Source organism: Podarcis vaucheri, assembly GCF_965113315.1.
Source record: "Podarcis vaucheri genome assembly, chromosome: 5".
Lineage (NCBI taxonomy): Eukaryota > Metazoa > Chordata > Lepidosauria > Squamata > Lacertidae > Podarcis > Podarcis vaucheri.
This window is the reverse complement of record NC_138763.1, coordinates 75,813,805-75,832,887: the sequence shown is the minus strand read 5'-3', so window position 1 is coordinate 75,832,887 and position 19,083 is coordinate 75,813,805. Positions and strand designations below refer to the sequence as shown.

Below are 19,083 nucleotides of genomic sequence, written 5' to 3'. Positions count from 1 at the left end.
CATGTTTATTTCATTAAAAAAACCCTGATGTTCTAGCAAAAAAAGAAAAAAGAAGAAAAGCTAAACCAAGCTAGGGCAGAATGATGAGTTCCAAGGGCAAGCTTGGATTTATTTATTATTTATATCCTGCCTTTCAGTACACAAAGCCTTCCAAGGTGGCTTATAATTTAAGATTTTTAAAGACTGCAAACAATATCAACATATAAAATGTCATTAGCATTCTTCCTGCAGGTTGATAAAATGGCCCTATGGTGGGGTGTGGAGAGAAAGTTTAAAACTGCAGAAGGCGCCAAGGTGATCTTCACCTGCATCCCTCTGCCTCCTGGAATCTTCCTCCAGGAAAGTTGATGCTAGGGGAAAGCCAGCTTGATCAAGCTGTGAGAAGTATTTGAATCATAGAGATGGAAGTGACACAAAGAGCCATCTAGTCCAACTTCCTGCAAGCAAGGAATTCTGCCCACAGGCAGTTGGGAACGTTGATCTATGCTGATAGAATGCATTCTTCATTTACTAGTATTAATTATTTCTCTCATAAATCTTTTGTCTTAAAGAAACACTGGACTGGTATCTGGTCAACAGCTGTCAGACAATATGGCAATGCTTTCTATATTGCAGAACATGCAAAAATGCAATTCTTACCCATCCCTGCAAAGCAATCCTATACAGGGTGCCTCCAGACCAGTGTTTCCCAACCGGTGTTCCGCGGCACACTACTGTGCCGTGAGACGTTGGCTGGTGTGCCGTGGGAGGGAGGCGGGCGAGTCGGGCGGTGAGAGGCGGCGGCGGTGAGGATCCGCGTCGAGCCGGGGGCGGCTCCGCGGTGGTGGTGCCGAGCGGCGGGGCAGCGCGTGCAAAAGGGAGGAGCGCGAGACAGCGGAGGAGGAGGAGGCCGGCATGTCCGGGCAGCAGCAGCAACAACAGCAGCAGCAACTCCCGGCGACGGCTCCTCAAGCCCCGCCGCCGCCCCCTCCTCCGCCCGCTATCGCCGCCACCACCACAACAGCCGCCGCCGCCTCAGTTGCCGCCGTCCCTCAGTCCCTCGCTCTGCTGCCTCCTCCCACCCCCAAAGCTTGGAGGTTCCCCGGCAAGGGGGAGGGAAAAAACTTTCACTTTCGTGCGTCCCTCCCGGCGTGACGCTGCGCGCTGACGTCACGGGGCTGTGCCGCGGTGGTGTGCCGCGAGATTTTTTTCATTAAACAGGTGTGCCGTTGCCCAAAAAGTTTGGGAAACACTGCTCCAGGCTGTCAGTATCTTATGGGAGGGATTCAAGCATGTATTGGCACTTTAGCTTTGTACATTTAAAATGGATTATAGTACCCTGTCACTCTGGCACAACTAATCAATATTTTTCTAATAACGATTTTTTTGGAGGTTGGAAAGTGATGGTGAAATGCACTGGAAAATGTTGAATAAACAAATGATTAGTGGGAAGATCTGGATACACTGCACAAATAAGAATGAATGGTCATTGTCATATCATTGCACTGTAAACAGATCAGAATGAATGCTTAAGACTGGGCACAGTCTACTCATTGCGTAAGTAAGCTTTGTACAAGCAAACCAGGATGAATGCAGAATAAACAAGTCATCTGTAGGAGCCCACAAACCACTTCAGACCAAAAGGACTATGGACTAGTGCCATGAGCATATTTACTTCTCAACAAAGCAAGCATGATGGTACAAATATTTTTAATCACATTGACCTTTGCAGGTCAATGCCCAAACTGCCTCCTTAACACTTCTGTTCTTTGCTGGCTTCCAAAGTTTTCTAAACTCTCAATATACGTCCTACCAGTAAGTAGCACAGCCTTACCATTCTTAAAGTCCTTTGTGAAGTTTTCTCCCTAGCCCTCCTTACTCTTAAGTAATATGGATTTCTCTATCCTATCCCGCCTTCCCACAGGAATCTGTTTGCAACAGGCCTTTGTTTATTGTGACTGCTTTGCATATTACAAGAATAGCAGGCATTTGCTGCATCAACTTATTTTATCCTCCTCCACCAGTATACTTTAACCTTCAGTGTAGTTTTAAAATTATTTTAATATTCACCTTGTTAACAGAGTTGTCAAGGTGACTTATGGAATCGGAATATCAGAACAGATTATGTATACCCACCACCATCTCAATCCCTCTTATACTCCAATGTACAAGTATTTTGCTTCAGAAACACCATACCAAAACACATCAGTTCTAGAGTGTCACAATAGCATTCTAAAATGTTATTGTTCATAAACAGGTTAGAAAATGTGGTTCCCCAGATCTGGCTTGACTACAACACCCCTCATCCTTCACAACTGGCCAGGCTCACTGAAGCTGATGGAAGCTGGAATCCAACTACATCTGTAAGGCACCATGTTTGCTATTTCTGCCAATGAAGTATGATAAACGGATGGAAGATGCCCTTACCTTTAAACAAGTCTTCACAAGGAAGTTTACCTGCAGTTTGGGTGCAGCAATTTTATCCACCCACCATGTCTGCTCTGAACTGGAGTCTAAATGTAAGAACAGGCTCCGCATATTTAGGGTGTGACTGTGACACACTATGAGAGCATCTTGTAAATCACTTAGCTAACACTAATACAGTGGTACCTCGGTTTACGAACTTAATCCGTTCTGAAAGTCCATTCTTAAACCAAAACCGTTCTTAAACCGAGGCACGCTTTCTCTAATGAGGCCTCCCGCTGCCGGTGCCCTTCCACCGTTCGGATTCCGTTCTTAGACCGAGGTCAAGTTCTCAAACCGGGACACTATTTCCGGTTTTGCAGAGCTTATAAACCGAATCGTTCTTAAAGCGGACTGTTCTTAAACCGAGGTACCACTGTAATGGCTTCCAGGGGTTAGCTACCAGAAGCAGTTGTAACGCAGCTAAACTAAAACTTAATATTTTGTTATGTAAGTTACATTAAAAAATGACCACTTTTTGTAGACAACACTGTTACATTGTTCATTACTTGCTCATAGTACTGTAGAAGCTGGAATTATCCATTCAGCTGTCAAGGAGGGTGGTAGCAAACTGGCTGCTTTTCAAGCAGTTAGAATCTGTTAGATGAAAGCCAGCCAACCCAACCACCACCTGCTTTCCTTAAAAACGCACTACTATTTTTATATCCCTTCTTGGTATATTTGTAGTCCTCAGCCCAACAATATAAAAGACAAATGGCTTTGCAGGGCCCCTGATCCAACCTGGGGAGTACTGACATCGCATTTCAACATGAATGGGGGGTACCCTTAAATCAGTGTTCAAAATCCCCAGGGGGCCAGGCACGTTTTGCGACTTGGGGTGGTCTACTTGTGACCAAGTTGAGATGTCCTGTTGCCAGGCTCAGCAACTGACATCTCCATCATCTGCTGAAGTGCAAGTCAGTTGGCTTGCTCTGCGGCGTGAAAATAAGATTGACTCTGGGAGCACTACAGTGCAAGGAGTAAAAGAAATTAAATAAATATAACATAAAATAGAAATGCAGCAATATCCTGATGCGGTCTGTAGCAACTAGGAGCGCATTTGGGAACTACAGGGAACAGAAGGCAGTTGTCATCCCCCTACAGATCTGTCTAGCCTTTGCATATGTGATGTGTTTATAATTTTAGAAATAGCACAAGTCTGTAGGTGAAGGAGACTCCACCCACTTTTAAAGTTCACTGTGGCACTAAGTTTAAAAGACCACATTCCTTTTTTAACCATTAGTTACTGTGTATATTTAACACAGGTACATATTTAGCACATTTGTTTTAACATAATTAAATAATTATTGTGATTTTGGCTACCACAGATTCCTTCCTTGGTTGAATTCAAAGTAAAATTGCTATCCTTTGAAATGCCTTGTAAAAAAATGCCAATTTCTTGCCTTTCTTCTCCCTGGTTAAAGAACAGTTTCCTGATTAATTTGAATATGATGTCTGTTTTTTTAAAAAAGCGACTAGACATTACAATGTGGCAAACGTAACCTTGGTTTAAGACAGGCATAGGCAAACTCCGGCCCTCCAGATGTTTGGGACCACAATTCCCATCATCCCTAGCTAACAGGACCAGTGGTCAGGGATGATGGGAATCGTAGTCCCAAACTTCTGGAGGGCCGGAGTTTGCCTATGCCTGGTTTAAGTGCCATTTGGAAAACAGCTTATATATCTGAGTTTCTAACACTGCCCTGAATCACCCCAATTCACTTCATTATCCCCCCCCAAACAGATACACACAACGTCTGTGAGCCCATTTTTAAATTTATTGATTGTAATGAGCAGTTCTCCAGGGACATTAAGCTTCTCAGCGTAGATCAGAAAGTGACCTATCCAATTAGAGGACTATGTTTCTATCCTATATCTGTTTCTCTGTTATCCTGCTCTGGACACTCCATTCGATTTCTGTTTTCAAACAGTTTTGGGATTCCCTGCCTCTGCCAGTCTTTAAACATTCTGTGTCACTGAGTTATTATTAGGCTGTTTTGTGGATGCCCCTTTCAAGTTTTTTCCTCCAGACCTGTATCTGTACCTTGAGGTTACCCCACATCTATCTGTTGGTGCACTGGTGGTGTGAATTTGGCTGCGTAAGCATAAGCACAGGAAGACTCAAACTGGGGGAAAAATCTGGATAAAGATCATGTGAGACAACTGCACATTTGTCTCTTTTATTGAGTGTACACATTTTCAAAAGAAACTGGAAGGTGGCTCCCAAAGTGGATATACATAGTGGTGCTGTGGTCTAAACCACTGAGCCTCTTGGGCTTGCCGATCAAAGGTTGGTGGTTCGAATCCGCACAACGGGGTGACCTCCTGTTGCTCTGTCCCAGTTCCTGCCGACCTAGTAGTTCGAAAGCACGCCAGTACAAGTAGATAAATAGGTACCGCTGTGGCAGAAAGTTAAACGGCATTTCTGTGTGTTCTGGTTTCCGTCACACTGTGCCGTTGCGCCAGAAGCAGTTTAGTCATGCTGGCCACATGATCCAGAAAGCTGTCTGTGGACAAATACCGGCTCCTTCGTCCTGAAAGAGAGATGAGCACTGCGATCCCATAGTCGCCTTTGACTAGACTTAACCGCCCAGGAGTCCTTTACCTTTTTACCTAGTAAAATAGGCTCAATCTTCACATAGGACCCTTGTTCTTAACCACTCATTTGGTCACTATAAGAATTTGGTCACAGAATTTCACTCAGGCAAGCGAGTGGGCTGCCAGGGATGCGACAGATTGCAGGCAGCTGGCATATGTGGCAGATACGGTGCTTCAGGTTGTGGGCTTTTCATTTGCGAACGGGCCTCCGGAATGGATCCCATTCACAGCCAGAGGTACCACTGTAACTTTCAGGAGCCAATTTACAAGGATGTTCTACACCTTTATTTACTGTATAGTCATACCTTGGGTTGAATATGCTTCAGGTTGAGCATTTTTGGGTTGCGCTCTGCGGCGACCCAGAACTAATGGAACGTGTTACTTCCGGGTTTCACTGCTCACGCGTGAGCTCAAAATGACGTCACACACATGCGCAGAAGCGGCAAATCATGACCCGCGCACGCAGGTTGCGTTCGCTTCAGGATGCGAATGGGGCTCCGGAACGGATCCCGTCCTCATCCAGAGGTACCACTGTATATTAAGTGGTTCCTCAAACTCAAAATTTCTTAATATCCAATCTTCACAAACTATTTGTGAGTGTTTATAAAGAACTGATTTTTTTTCTAACACAAAACTATACATTTCATCACTAAAAGCATTATGTTTTTATTTTAAAGGAATGATAGTTCTAGTGTATATTTTAAGCAAAATGCTCTTTCCCTAAAGCATGCTATCTGGAGACTGGCTCAAACGTCTGTTTATAAGTAACAGAGAAGATAAACAGAAATATCTCATTTGTTGACACTTCTGAGATTTGAGTTTCAACTGTAGACTTGTTAGTTCAGCATATTATGCAACACTTTTCGACTGCAGAAAAATGTGATTTCTTGAGTTAATATTACTAATGGAATACCAAACATCTGCCTAACATTAATAAATGACCTTTTATTTGAAAAAGCTTTCTTAATTACAGATGTTGAACACAGAAGTAATTATAGCAGGTAACCCCATAGGGTCTATAACCCATTTTATTACCTATGCCCAATGTAGGACATTTTAGGCTAGGCTTGCTAAAAGGCAGTCACCTGCCTACTTGTGATATGGGTTAGAAAGAGATACAGAGGACCTTAGCTCTGAATACAAGAGAAATAAATATCTGAATAGTATAAGGCTTGGGTGACAAGATTTGGGTTGGGTGACCACTCCTGGTTTGTTTGTTTTACAAAATGATATGCTAGGTTTTACACCAGGGTAGACTCAAGGTTTATCCTTGTCTTTTTTTCCATAGTCCCAAATTTCCAGACTCCAAGAGGAATAGGGAGGACCACAGAGGAGTCTTAAATTAGTCTGAAAGGCTCTCTGAGCTGAATTTCTGGCACAAGCTTAATATTCCCTCCTGAGATTCACAGAGTACGTCTGCATTTAGGTAGTTATGCATTATACATGCATACTATGCTTGTATCAAGTTTCCAGAACCATTTATAATGCAAGTAGAAATACAACTGGAGCTAACGAAGGATTTCAAATTCTGGATCAGAGAATGCCGTGTGCAACGCAAAGACAACATGCTCATTTTCCAGACAGCGTATGCCAACAGTAGAATAATCACTGCCAGCTGGTGTGACCATATTCCTTGTTACACCACTTCAGTGTCCCATTGACAAACACCCGAAAATGAAGCGTGTGTGTGTGTGTGTGTGTGTGTGTGTAGTCTCAAAAAGAAGGTGGAGGAACTAACATAGTTACTCCTACTCTGAATATATGGTACTCCACAATATATTTCAAGTGGCCTCTTAGGACTGTAACATTAAAAATGTTGTGGCCTGTAAAGCAAACCAGAAGAGTGGTCTACAACAAAAAGTTTTAGAAAACAGTCTGGTTTTAATGCTTTTGATTTGCTGGTAGCTTATGTCTAGTGCAGTGAAATTTACAACACTGGGCAGTTTTCTAAATTGCTATCTGAATACTGCACAGATGAACTAAACCACCACTCCCTTACCCCAAACATAAATGATTTCTATTTCACTCTGAGTACCAACAGACGTTAGAACTATTCATAGAAACAACCTAAGAATGGAAGCCTAGAAGGATTAACAAAGATGCTCCACCCACAACAGCAGTCAAATACTAGAGAAGCCAGCAATGGCCAAGGAACTCCTTCTACATTCCAGTAATTAGAATAGAACTTAACCCTATATAGAAGATTTGCAATTGTAATCTGTACTCCTAAACCTTAGTACAATAAAATCTAACCTTTCCTCTAAAAAGATGCAGAACTTTGGACTGTGGGTCTTTCTTTACTTTGCACCTTATCACACTGCTATGAGAACAGTAACAATTGGGGCAGCTTGTTCTCTACTTGCTCTCTTGAAAATACATCCCAAGCAGCACAACAGGTGTATACTCACTGGTAAGCATGCATAGGATTCCAGTTTTCAAGTAATGCAGATATTAATTTGCTGCGAAGGACCTGGATATCTACACTGAAGGTAACACTCTTTTACAACACTGATACTGTATTTTCTATATACAAACTACAGTATTTGTTGCTAGGAAAATAATATTATTTGTCCAGCTAGTACCTCCACTGCAGTTTTAACTAATGTGAGATCAGCTGTGTGACACTCATGGGCTCCTAGTAAACAGTATCTGCTACAACGCCTCCCCAACCATGCCTGCACTGTTATGACTTATAGGTCCCCCCACCCCACCCCATACTTTAGAAGATGAGCACTTCGCATCACATCTTAAGCGTGGGAATGCTCAAGCTATTTTAACAAGACTTAAGTGATGTACAACAGCAAAGCCACCCTTTTTCATTTCTACAGCAGCATTGCATGATTTTTACCAACCATTTGCTTCTTAATGTTTTTCTTTCATTCGTTGAAGGTGCTGTGTTCACAATTTCCAGTACACACCTCCTCTATTTATTTTAAACAACTGTGAGCAGATATATCCTGGCAGCAAGTCTAAGCTCCACCCATCAATTTGCTGGGGGCAGGAGGTTGCAGGATTTATGAAGGAATTAAGTTTGTAAGCATATACACCAAAAAAAGGGGTGGATTTTTTGGGAAATTATATTTCTCCATAGACTTTAACTGCTAAGTGGTGGACTAGAAAAAGGAAGGGGTATAGTCATTTCTCCAAATATTTTACATCAAAGTAAATATGCTACTTCTTTATAAGCATGCATTACATACATTTACAATTAAGTATAAAATAAAAAGTTCAGGATTTTAAAGCAACACCAAAAGGGATATTTACAATCTTCCTCTGTAAAACAGTCACACAACAGACCCACAAAAACGAGAACAGCACATTGTCAGCAGTGAAGCAAATATTACTGTCTAAAAGTAAGTATCATTATTTTCCTATTTAATTTGTTAAAGAAAAATCCTTGAACAATTTGTTATTAATGGTACTTGGAGGTAACCGGGAAGCCAATTTAAAGACCACTGGGAAAACAGAGAAACCAAGTTTTTATAAGCACTGCAGCATTTTTTTTAAAATGCAGCTTGTACAACTGTAGTAGTAGCATGTATCACATAGCTAGATTCTCCAGCAAGTATTGAACATAAATGTTAAATCTTTAGAAAAACTGTAAATGGAATTCGAGTAGTATGTATTTCTTACAAAAGGCAAGGAAATCCTGGTTGCTTTTTCCTTCCCTTCCCCCACAATATATCCTGGCTCCCTCCCTCCATTCACATTCCTACACCCATTAGGAAAACACTGGCAGGAGACACACTAGTTCGAAAGACCAATGGCTTCTTAAAACGTTTATAAAAATTCCACAAGAGGAGGTTTTCTGTTTGACTACAACTGCTCAACCTATGGCATTTAAAAAACAAAGACCCACCCACCAGATTTGCCAGAGGACAGCCAGCGCCTGTTTTATAGGGTGGTATTTAAAGGAATGAACGGGCCAAACCAACAGCTACATTTCTCACAAGAATGTGAATCAAAAACCAATGCCTTCTATCCGCTTTCCTCATCACATATGCTGGGCACACACACAACTCCACATTAATATTGCGAAGCGAAGCAGCGGCAGCAAAGTATATATGTACGTGTGTGTGTTGCCTGTGCGTGTGAAAGACAAACCCTTCTTTTCCTAAGAACTCCCATCTGCAAATCACCAACAGTTGGCGGCTGCTGCTGTGTAATCACGGTATCCCGCCCCCACCCCCACCCCCGTTCAATGATCCGAATCAACCTGGTTCAACACCAGACATCCCCCTCACCCCCCCAAAAAAAAACCCCGCACACATACAGTGGGCGCAAAAAAAAGCCCACACCACACCAGAAAACGGACAAGCAATTGGCGCTTCCCTTCCTTAAAGATGAGGCTGGGTGGGAAGCAGAGAGAGAAAGAGAGAGAGAGGGGTGGGGGGAGAAGAGATTTTCTGCTGCTGCTAACCCACTGTAAGCCCCTTCTCTGTTCGGGGCCTAGAAAAGGGGAAATGAGAGCGGATGTGTCATGTTTAAACTCCCTCGTCGCCTCCCCCCCTTTCACGAGCAGGGAGGGGGGAGTGTCCTGTTACTACCTCCACTCCTCTCACTCGCCCCAACAAACACACCCCATAATATGTGGCCCCGTATATGCGTGTGTGTGTGGAGAAGAAAAGAGAAGCCTCACACTTCGTCCCCCTCCCTGCTCTCGCCCTTAAAAGGGCTCTCTATAGGGGAGAAAGCCATTGCACTCCTCGGAAGGGGCAGGGAGTCCTTCTCGCTGCTTTTCGCTCCCTAAATTTTCGGCTACGGGGCGTCGTCGGGGGGGGGGGTCCGCTTCGCGGGAGGGGCTGGGCTGGGACCCCCCTGAGGGAGGAAGGGACGGAGGGAGACGGGAATGGCAGCCTCTTACCGACAACTCGGGGCTCCGCGAGTCCCGGTGCGAGACGGTGCGGATGACGCCGGCTCTCCAACGCCCGTTCTCGGGCGGCTCGTCTCCTCCGACGCACAAGAACCGCTTCCCCACCAGCTCCGGCCGCGACTCCACCGCCACCGCCATGGCGGCCGCCGCCGAAGAGCAGAGCGAGCAGCCAACCGCACCAGCCGCCGCGCTCGCTCGCTCGCTCGCGTCTCCCCCCTTCTCTCTCCCTCGCTCTCGCTAAGGGTCGCCCATGCCTAGAGGAGCCGAGGCGGGGGGAGGGCGTCCGCGCGTCGGGGCTTCGTGTGTGAGAGAGACGGGGGACCGGGGGGGGGTCTCTGCCTCCTCTCGCCCGCCGCTCCGAGCCGGGCGCCCCGGGCAGCCGCTCAGCCGCCGCCGCGACCAGCCTGACACAAACACACGGAAGGGAGGGCAGAGCGGAGGGGGCGGGGGAGCCGTTCGCTCAGAGCCGCGCTGCGGCCCCGACCACTCCGCCCACACGAGCCCACTGCCATGGAGACCGGCACAACGCGCCGTCTCCCTCCGCCAGACACAAACGCGTTGGCTCGGGCGGGAGAGGGAGGAGCGGGGAGGGCGCGGGGGAGACACCGCGGCAAGGGAAAGAGTCCGCCCGCGGTCGCGCGCGACGTCCGTGCCCTAGGGGGGAGGAGGAGGAGGAGGAGGAGGCGGCACGGCAGGGAGGCAGCCAGCCAGGAACAGAGCGGGCAACTGTCTGGCGTTCCGTGGCTGGAAAACTTCGGCTCCCGCCGCCTCAGCAACAGCGGCGGCCAAAGGACCCGGGCCGCGCCAGAGGGAGGAGAGCAGCGAGGGGATATAGATCGCCTCAGAGAGCAAAGCGGGGCAGCTGGCTGGCGCGGGAGGGTGGGGGCGCACACAGACCACGAGGCCCCTCCCGCACCCGCCGTTTCTGACAATACGAGCGAGGAGGCGCTCCCGTTTTCGCTCGCCCCCCCCCACCAGCCCACCCCCGCGCGCCTTGAGCCCCTCTGGCGCCACTGGAAGCGAGCAGCTGGAATTCCACGCAGTGGAGAGGGGGAGGGCGGGGGGAAAGATCAAAAGCGAACGGGACGACTTTGGGGTTTTCAGGAGCGGGCGGGAGGGCGAGCAGAGCAGGGGAGATTGCAGCCAGCATGCTGTGAATCTGCAACTCTCAACGAGGTGTTTTGTTTCTTTTTTTTTTCGCCTGGTCGGCTGCTTTCCTCTCCTTATCCGAATTAGGCTTCCCCAAAAGACAGCAGAACCCCACCCCAGGTCCTCTGTTCTCCCACCCCATGCCTCTCTCTGTCCTTCCCTCGCCTGGTTTCTATTCCAGACACTGCCTGTTCCTATATTACCCATACAGGGATTGGTCTGGATTTTGTTTTGTTTTTCTTCACTGCTTTCCCCTCTCATCTCTGCAGGATGACTCACAGCAGCTGAGGTCACCCAATCTCTCTCTCTCTCTCTCTCTCTCTCTCTGAATGAAACACCCACCCAGGGAAATTTCTACCTATCCAGCGTAGTGTTTTTGCTCTGAACATAGTCTTGCCATGGTTACTGCGCTGTAGTGATGCTGCTTCTGCTGCAATAGGAAGGACTGCATCAGTCCAGGGAAAAGGCGATGAAGAATTGAGCTTGCTAACATTGTTTTGGAAGGAATTATAATGCATGAATATTTCAGCCTGCCCTGGCAGGTTGTATTTTCTGTTCCAGGTACACTGACGTTTCATAGCTCCTTCTGCTAGAGCTTGGCATGCATAGATAGGGGACACAGCCATTACTAGCACAGTGTGTCAGCAAACTGCTTCACAATTAGCACAGGGCGAAGATTGTACTATTACACCATATGCTTCTAAGTTCCAGTTCAGTCAGAAAGGGAAACCAGATTAACATGCGGCTCTGGCTAAGCAGTCTTTGTGGGCTAGTGGATAGAGTGCTTGACTCGGCCTTTCTACACAAGCAAACAATGAGTGCCGCATTTTATCCTTTGTGCGTAAGCACAATACTCTAGCCAGCCCAACTCAATGTCAAGAGAGTACAATATTATTCTGTAATGCGGAAGTAGCTTGATAGGTTTTCATGCTGCTGCTCAACGTTTTTTATTTTATAAAAGGTTAATGAAAGAGGGAGGTTAGGTTTGTCAGGTGGCATCCTGGAGATTTACTCTCTCCCTTTAAAGCTAGTGATTAAAGCAGAAATTGCAGCAGCTACAAGTCCCATCAATTTGTTTCTAGGTGCCTTTGTCTACCCCCTGTCACCTGCTGTAGTGAACAGGACTCCAGGTGTGGTGCATAGCAGGGAGAAGAATGGGGCAGACAAAGGGATTGAGGATGGAACAGGAATAAGCCACAACTGAGAGAAACAGCAAATCTGTGTGTGATCTGGCAAGCTTATGAGCACTCTCTACCTTTGCATACCAACACCCAATTCCCGTTGACTTTTTTTAAAATCACAAAGCTTCAGATGGTGAAATGTATACTAGTCGCTAATACAGTAAAACCCACAATTTAATGGGTGGGGGATTACGTTCCAGGGATTGCACATAAAGCCAAAATTGTGTGTACAGTAGTCAAAACACATTAGGTGCAAAGGTGGTGAGGTGAATTGCCAGGGGTTTTTCTGGATGTTGCCCCCTTTTTATTTTACTTAAAAAACTTTTTTTTGGCAAGCACGTAAAGTTGAATGCACACAAGTTAACTGTGGGCTTACTGTACTGCAGACAATTTCCAAGAGGCATGCAGTTGAATCCTATGTCACAACCATGAGCGCAATGGGTACAGCATTGAATTTTGCCTGATACGAAGTATTGCAAATTGAGTGTTGGAGAAAATGTGACAGCTCCACAACAGAGATGCAGTCTTGAGAGAAGATGTGAACTAAGTATTAAAAATTACCGTATTTTTCGCCCTATAGGACACACTTTCCCCCCCCCCCAAAATGAAGGGGAAATGTGTGTGCGTCCTATGGGGTGATTGCAGGCTTTCACTGAAGCCTGGAGAGCGAGAGGGGTCGGTGCGCACTGACCCCTCTCGCTCTCCAGGCTTCAGGAAGCTCTCCGCAAGCCGTGGGAGCCCGGCACTGGGCTCCCACGGCTTGCGGAGAGCTGCCTGTTCTGGGGTCTGGGGAAGTTCGGCCTGGGGAAAAAAAATATCCCCCCCCAAAAAAAAAACTAGGTGTGCCTTATGGGCTGGTGTGTCCTATGGGGCGAAAAATACGGTAGTAATTTATTGTGGGGAGAAATTGTGGAGAAGGTATTTAATATTTTGCGTAAAGGGACCACTGACCATTAGGTCCAGTCGTGACCGGCTCTGGGGTTGCGGTGCTCATCTCGTTTTATTGGCTGAGGGAGCTTGCGTACAACTTCCGGGTCATACATAGATTCAAATTCCATTTCAGCTATGGACCTAGTTGGGTGGCATTTGCCAAATCACTAAGCCACAGTTGCCCATAATATAAATGGGGACAATAACAATCTCCCTTATGTGTTTATTGTAAGGATGAGGGAGATTTCATAATTTAGACATTTAATTGTTTTTCTAGCCTGAATAGTTCCAGCTGGTTAGAGCATGGTGCTGATAATTGCCAAGGTTGCAGGTTCTATCCCTGTGTGGGACAGCTGCCTATTCCTGCATTGCAGGGGGTTGGGACTAAATCGTCCTCAGGGTCCCTTCCAACTCTACAATTCTATGATTCTAATCAAATTCTAGATTCAGTCCAAGTAGAAGCAAGCATTTAATTCTAAATTAACATTAAAACAACACTGGCATACTATAAAAATTCTATATAGATAAAGCATAATTATTATTTCTTAAGTTCGTGAAAAAGCAAAGTGCTAACCATTATAAAACAATGACAACATCTAGGGCCCACCTTAATTAAGCCTTACAAGCATTATATGCTTATCTTTTAGACTGGTCAATTAAGGTCTTTTCCCCCCCATCATCAGAATCCCTCAGTAAGGAGAACGTAAGTAAACGTACAGTATTCTTTAAACTATCTCTGGGCAAAGAGAGTGTATCCCAGCTGCCATTAACTGGCATGGTGGTAGCTGGAAGTTTCATATTCTAACAGTGTGAGAAGCCTGTCCCTCTGACTTGCTGCAAGAACTTTCACACAACAACTACTCCACATGAGTAGAAAGGAGCAACATCAGATCGTAAGAATGCCTTCAAGTGGTCCACTTCCCTAGACACCATTGTACAACATGAGTAGGCCCATGGGAGAGCACCTTGTTCCCTTATGGCTCACTGCCCACCTCATCAATTTGTTGTCAATCAGCAGCAGCACTGCCAAGCTTATAAAACTCACTGAAAGAAACGGGAAGAAATTACAGTACTGAAGCATCCAGGCAGCAGATAGCCTAAGGGGTTTTTAAAAACTGGATGTTCCAAATACAGATGGTTGAGATCCTATATCCTCATAGTATTTGTTACACTTTGTGAAGCAACTGACTTTTTTATTGGCCCATAAGGAGATCAAGGCTTTCAAATGCTGCTTGCCTTCTATGTGCCAAATGGTTTTATAACTCTTGACCTGTAATTGATTAATTGATCAAACCACAGTGTGGTCATTTCTGTCACATCACTCAATAGTTTTCAACGGCATAACTTGGTCAGGTTAACAAACAAACAAACAAACAAACAAACAAACAAACAAACAGGTTAAGGCAGATTAATCACTGAATCACAGGAGCTGGAAGGGATTGAAGATACCTTGTTATCCTAAAGCAGCCCCTTTCCTTCATTAAACTATATGCACGTTGTACATTAGTCATCCTGAGCTGTGGCACACAAGATTGCTCCTTGTCCTTGAAATATTCTCAGTCACCAAAGCAGATTAGAATTCCCACATCATCAATAAAGTCATGTAAAAGGGCAAGGAAACTGTTTATACTTTTAATGTGCTGCTGGTGAGCTAAAACAGAGTGTCTTGAGTGAACCCCACAAAAGGGAGCTCCATCTCATTCTGATAATGAGAAGACACACCAGGATAGCTCATGGTATTGATGTTACATTGACTATATGCCCCAGTCCAGCTGCAGTCAGTCATGATTCAGGCTACAACCCTATACAAATTTAGGAGTACACATACATAGGATTGTGCTACACATTTTACTGAAACCAAAACAAGTTATTTGTGGCTACCAGAGTCCCATATCTTTCAACGGTCTTAGCAATTGCTAACTTTAACGCTGACACCAAACCTTACATATATTAAGCAAAATAGAAACATTGCCATCTGACCCCCCCATCTCCCCCCCCCCAAAGTCTCAACAAATGAAACTGATTTGTAAAAATGTTACATGGAAAAAATATGAGAGACATTACACATACTTCTGTAAAACAAGAAAATCTCTAATAAAAAACAACTAGCAACTGCTAACTTTAGGTGAATTAGGGTCATAATCTTTTACATCTATTTGCCACATTTCTCCCTCCCCCTTTGCTTTCTGCTTGCATATGTTTCTTTCCCCTACCTCAAACCAATCAATGGTAACCACTGAGGAGCAAAACACAAAGGAGACGCAGGGTGTACTGCTACAGAGGTGGGGAGCAAGATGAGGTGGAACAAAACAAGTCTATTAAGAAAATGCATTTGGTTTAGATTTAGATCAATGTCAAATTTGACCTAATTTCTGGAAGGCTCAAAATACCTATCAGATTAAACACCTCAGTAATAAACTTTTATCGCCAAAGATGCAATCACTCACTGCTCTTCACATTTTTACCAGTGAGTTAATATTCATGAGGACAGGGTTTTACCGTATTACTATTTACATGAATGGAGTATGTCTAGAGTTGAATAGACTGGTCAGATTAGTTGTGTGATATTGTTCATGTAAAGAAGCATAATTACTTCATAATTATACTCTGCCCTCTCCTGAAGGCTCAGTGGTTTAGTATTTAAAAATACTACTCATCCCTTAAACAATCAAATGTGTACATTACTTTAGAATGTTCAGAGCCCTTCGTGTGAATCACTTGTGTCAGTGTCATGCTTGGCTGTGAACCACTTTGAATGGGATGTATACAGAAAAGCAACATACAGATAAAGTGACCAAGACCTCAATGATGTTTACAACCCTGCAAGGTGGGAAGGGAAGTAATATTTCTAGATTGCAGATGAGTCGGGGCTAAGCCTATGGTAACAGTGACTTCCCAAAGGTGGCCTGCAGCTAGATCCTATATTAATGACAGGCAAGTCTTTGCTATAGGGAGCCAAATTCTTCACTTTTGAGAGGTCTACTGCCCTTGATAAAGATTGCTGTGAGAAGGAGGAAGAGATAGCTCCAAATGAAAGAATCAGTCTTCATGGCAGTCGAGCTTGCGGTAGAGAAAATAGTGAGTGGGCATTAGGTTTTTACTAGAGGAGGAAAAAATTACATTGCTGTTGTTAAACTGTTCAATCTTTCTTTAACACTGTGCATTAATTTCCTAGGTGAAATATTGTGGTGCCTGACTGTCAGGGGTTCAGGAGCAGAGACGCAGAGAAGGGAGGAAGCAGAGAGCGAGGGGGAGGAATCCGAAGGGAAAATGAGTGATGATGACGACCCGAGATCTCCAAGCCTAAGCAGTGAGTCAGAGGACTCCCAAAAGGGAGCCCCAGTGAGCAGAGCAAGGGGGGGATCCGGGGGGACACCCCAGGAGGAAGGGAACAGAGGAGATTCAGAGAGTAGCAGCTGGAAGTCGGGACCCACGCTCATAACTGAGGGCGGCAGCAGCTGGAAGTCGGGACCCACGCTCAAGACTGAGAGCAGCAGGGAGGAAGGTAGCCAGGCATCGGGTTCCGGAGGCTGTCAGCAGGAGGGAGGGCACGAGTCAGGGGTGGTCACGCCCTCCCCAGAGAGCGAGGCAACGGTTAAGAGGAAAGTAGAGAGTTGGGCGCGCGCGCCAAGTTCAAATGCAGCGGAAGCTGGAGCAGTAAGCAGCCCGGAGAGTGAGCCAGGTCCTAAAGCCCGCCGCAAGGAGGCAGAAGGATCAGGGGGGTCAGCGTCAGAGGAGAGTAGAAGGGAGGAGGCCCAGGGGGGCAGAAGGACCCAGAGACGTAGGGAGAGGCGAAGGAGGTGGAGCAAGGCTAGGGTATTAAGCTGGTGTGCAAGAGGCGGGGACTCAGACGGGTCTTCGCCGACCTAGGGCAGAAGGTGTAGAGCTGCACGCTGCAGTTCGGAAATGAAACCTGTAACCTAATAAAGACTCTTATAAAGTGAACGCTGGCGGACTTGGTCCTATGTGAGCTGGGACTGGGTGGCAGCTCTGACACTGACTGTCAAGTTCTGGCATCAATACTCTGTCTAATGTCAAAATTAAATGGATTGTCATTATTTATTTTTGTGCATCTCAAATACTACTGCTCCTTATAGGAGTTATGTCATAAAATCAAATGGAATTATTATACTGCATGTTTATCTTGTGATTATAATGTTAAGTGATGGTTTTTGACAGGACTTCATCCATGATCCTTTTCAGTGGAGGCTAGTCACACATTCAGTCATAACTTACATGCATTTGTGCACTAGCCTATTACTGCATAATGCAAAATAGATGGAGCCTGAGGATTCTGAGCCTGAAGCTCTGGAGAAGTAGTGAGGACCACAGGAAAGAGTTTTGGCTGTGCTCAGCTGTAGGTACAGGAATCAGAATAGGTCTCAACAAGCAACTGTGCTGCTACCGGTGAAGAAATAGCTCTCTGCCAACAGCCTGTTTATGTAGTGCTGTCTACTAGAGTGGTTCAAGGCCTTCAGCCTGATTTACATCACAATGTTTTAAAACTCTCAGTAGCCTGCTGTGACCCATTTGCTAAGCATTCTTTGGAGATAAAGTTATTAGCATCTGCCATGACTTGAATACCACAAATCCATCAGTTCAATCAATTAATGGGTTCAGGGTACAGTCTGGTCCAATTTCAGCTGCTGAGATTCGAGAACATGGACAAGGTGCATGGTGTGTTCTATGTATGAAAAATACTGCTGCCCCTCCCTGCTCATTAATTCAGGCTGCCATACATATACGGGATTCGTCCGGCGGAAACAGCGTCCGGGTGGAATTTCCAAAAATTGGTAAAAATGACCGGGGTGGCAACCCATGGCCATAAAAATAGCTCAAAAAATAGCTCAACCATATGGCAACCCTACATTAACAGACACTGCATAGGTAAATGCTATCAGCTGAATAAGGAATGCTTCACTTTAGTATGTATAATACTCTACTTTTGAAGTGCCTAGAAAACCAATACTTTCAAAACTGAGGTAACCCCCACCTCCAGGTTTCCATAAGTCACATGACTTGTACAATGCTGCTCAAAAGCTTTAGCTATAGAGCAAGAAGCAGAGTGATTTAGAAGGAAGGCTGGAGTCTATGCAGAACAAATTTGTGGTTTCAAAGGTACAACGGAACAAACATTGCCTCTAATTCTTCAATCTAACTTGGAGGTCACAACTGCACTAAAGCTTGCAGGATTAAGGCACCTAGGATTAAGCTCTCTTCAGTGAGCTAGAATTTACACAGCAGATATGCTTAGTTATCACGCTCCACACATGAAATTTACCTACAAGTAAGGTTCCCTGATGTCAATGGAGTTCACTTCTAAATATTACAACCCAACAGTGTTAGAAATATACTCAGGTATATAAACTAGGCACTAAATGGCTCCTCAAACCATGGTTACAGTCACCAACATGGAATGCCTAATTGCCATTTTGGGGCCAGACGGCGCAAAAGTCATATTTTTCAATGCGACTTATTGGTTCCTGAAATTCATTCTGATTGTGCAGAATATAATGGACAGAATTCTATAGGATGTGTTTGGTAGTGTGTGAAAACAGTCAAGATCCAAGGATCATCAGGCATGAACCTCCAGTTGGTGGAGACGTCAGCCACTATCCTGGCAGCCAGGCATCTTCACTTAGTCTCAAGTGGCAGACAGCCAGGTGCAAAACGTGCCTGGCAAATTTCGAATGCTGCAACCCAACACTGTGCTCGGTACATTCACCTGAAATTAAATCTCAATTTAATTATAATCTATTTCCATGTAACTGTCCTTACATTCACAGCAAAACTGAAGCATCTGAGCAAACATTGTGTAAGGAGATACACAGCCATCATTCAGGGGTGGAGGAGTCAGAGTTGCTTGATATGTTTTTCTAGATACAGCATGTACCAAAATAATTTGAGTGC

General features: G+C 45.2%; 1 protein-coding gene across 3 annotated transcripts in view; it reads right to left on the bottom strand.

Annotated features, from left to right (window-relative positions):
- JMJD1C (jumonji domain containing 1C) overlaps window positions 1-19,083 on the bottom strand; it is a 120,988-nt gene that overhangs the window by 91,463 nt on the left and 10,442 nt on the right. For 2 of the 3 annotated variants that reach the window (XM_082222292.1, XM_082222293.1), the window contains exon 1: window positions 9,905-10,310. The exons of the other annotated variant lie outside the window; for it this stretch is intronic. In XM_082222292.1, coding sequence (XP_082078418.1) covers window positions 9,905-10,051 — 147 coding nt within the window. In that variant the 5' untranslated portion in view covers window positions 10,052-10,310. Of the gene's footprint in view, window positions 1-9,904; window positions 10,311-19,083 lie in introns of those variants that run through there. 3 annotated transcript variants of the gene reach the window in all.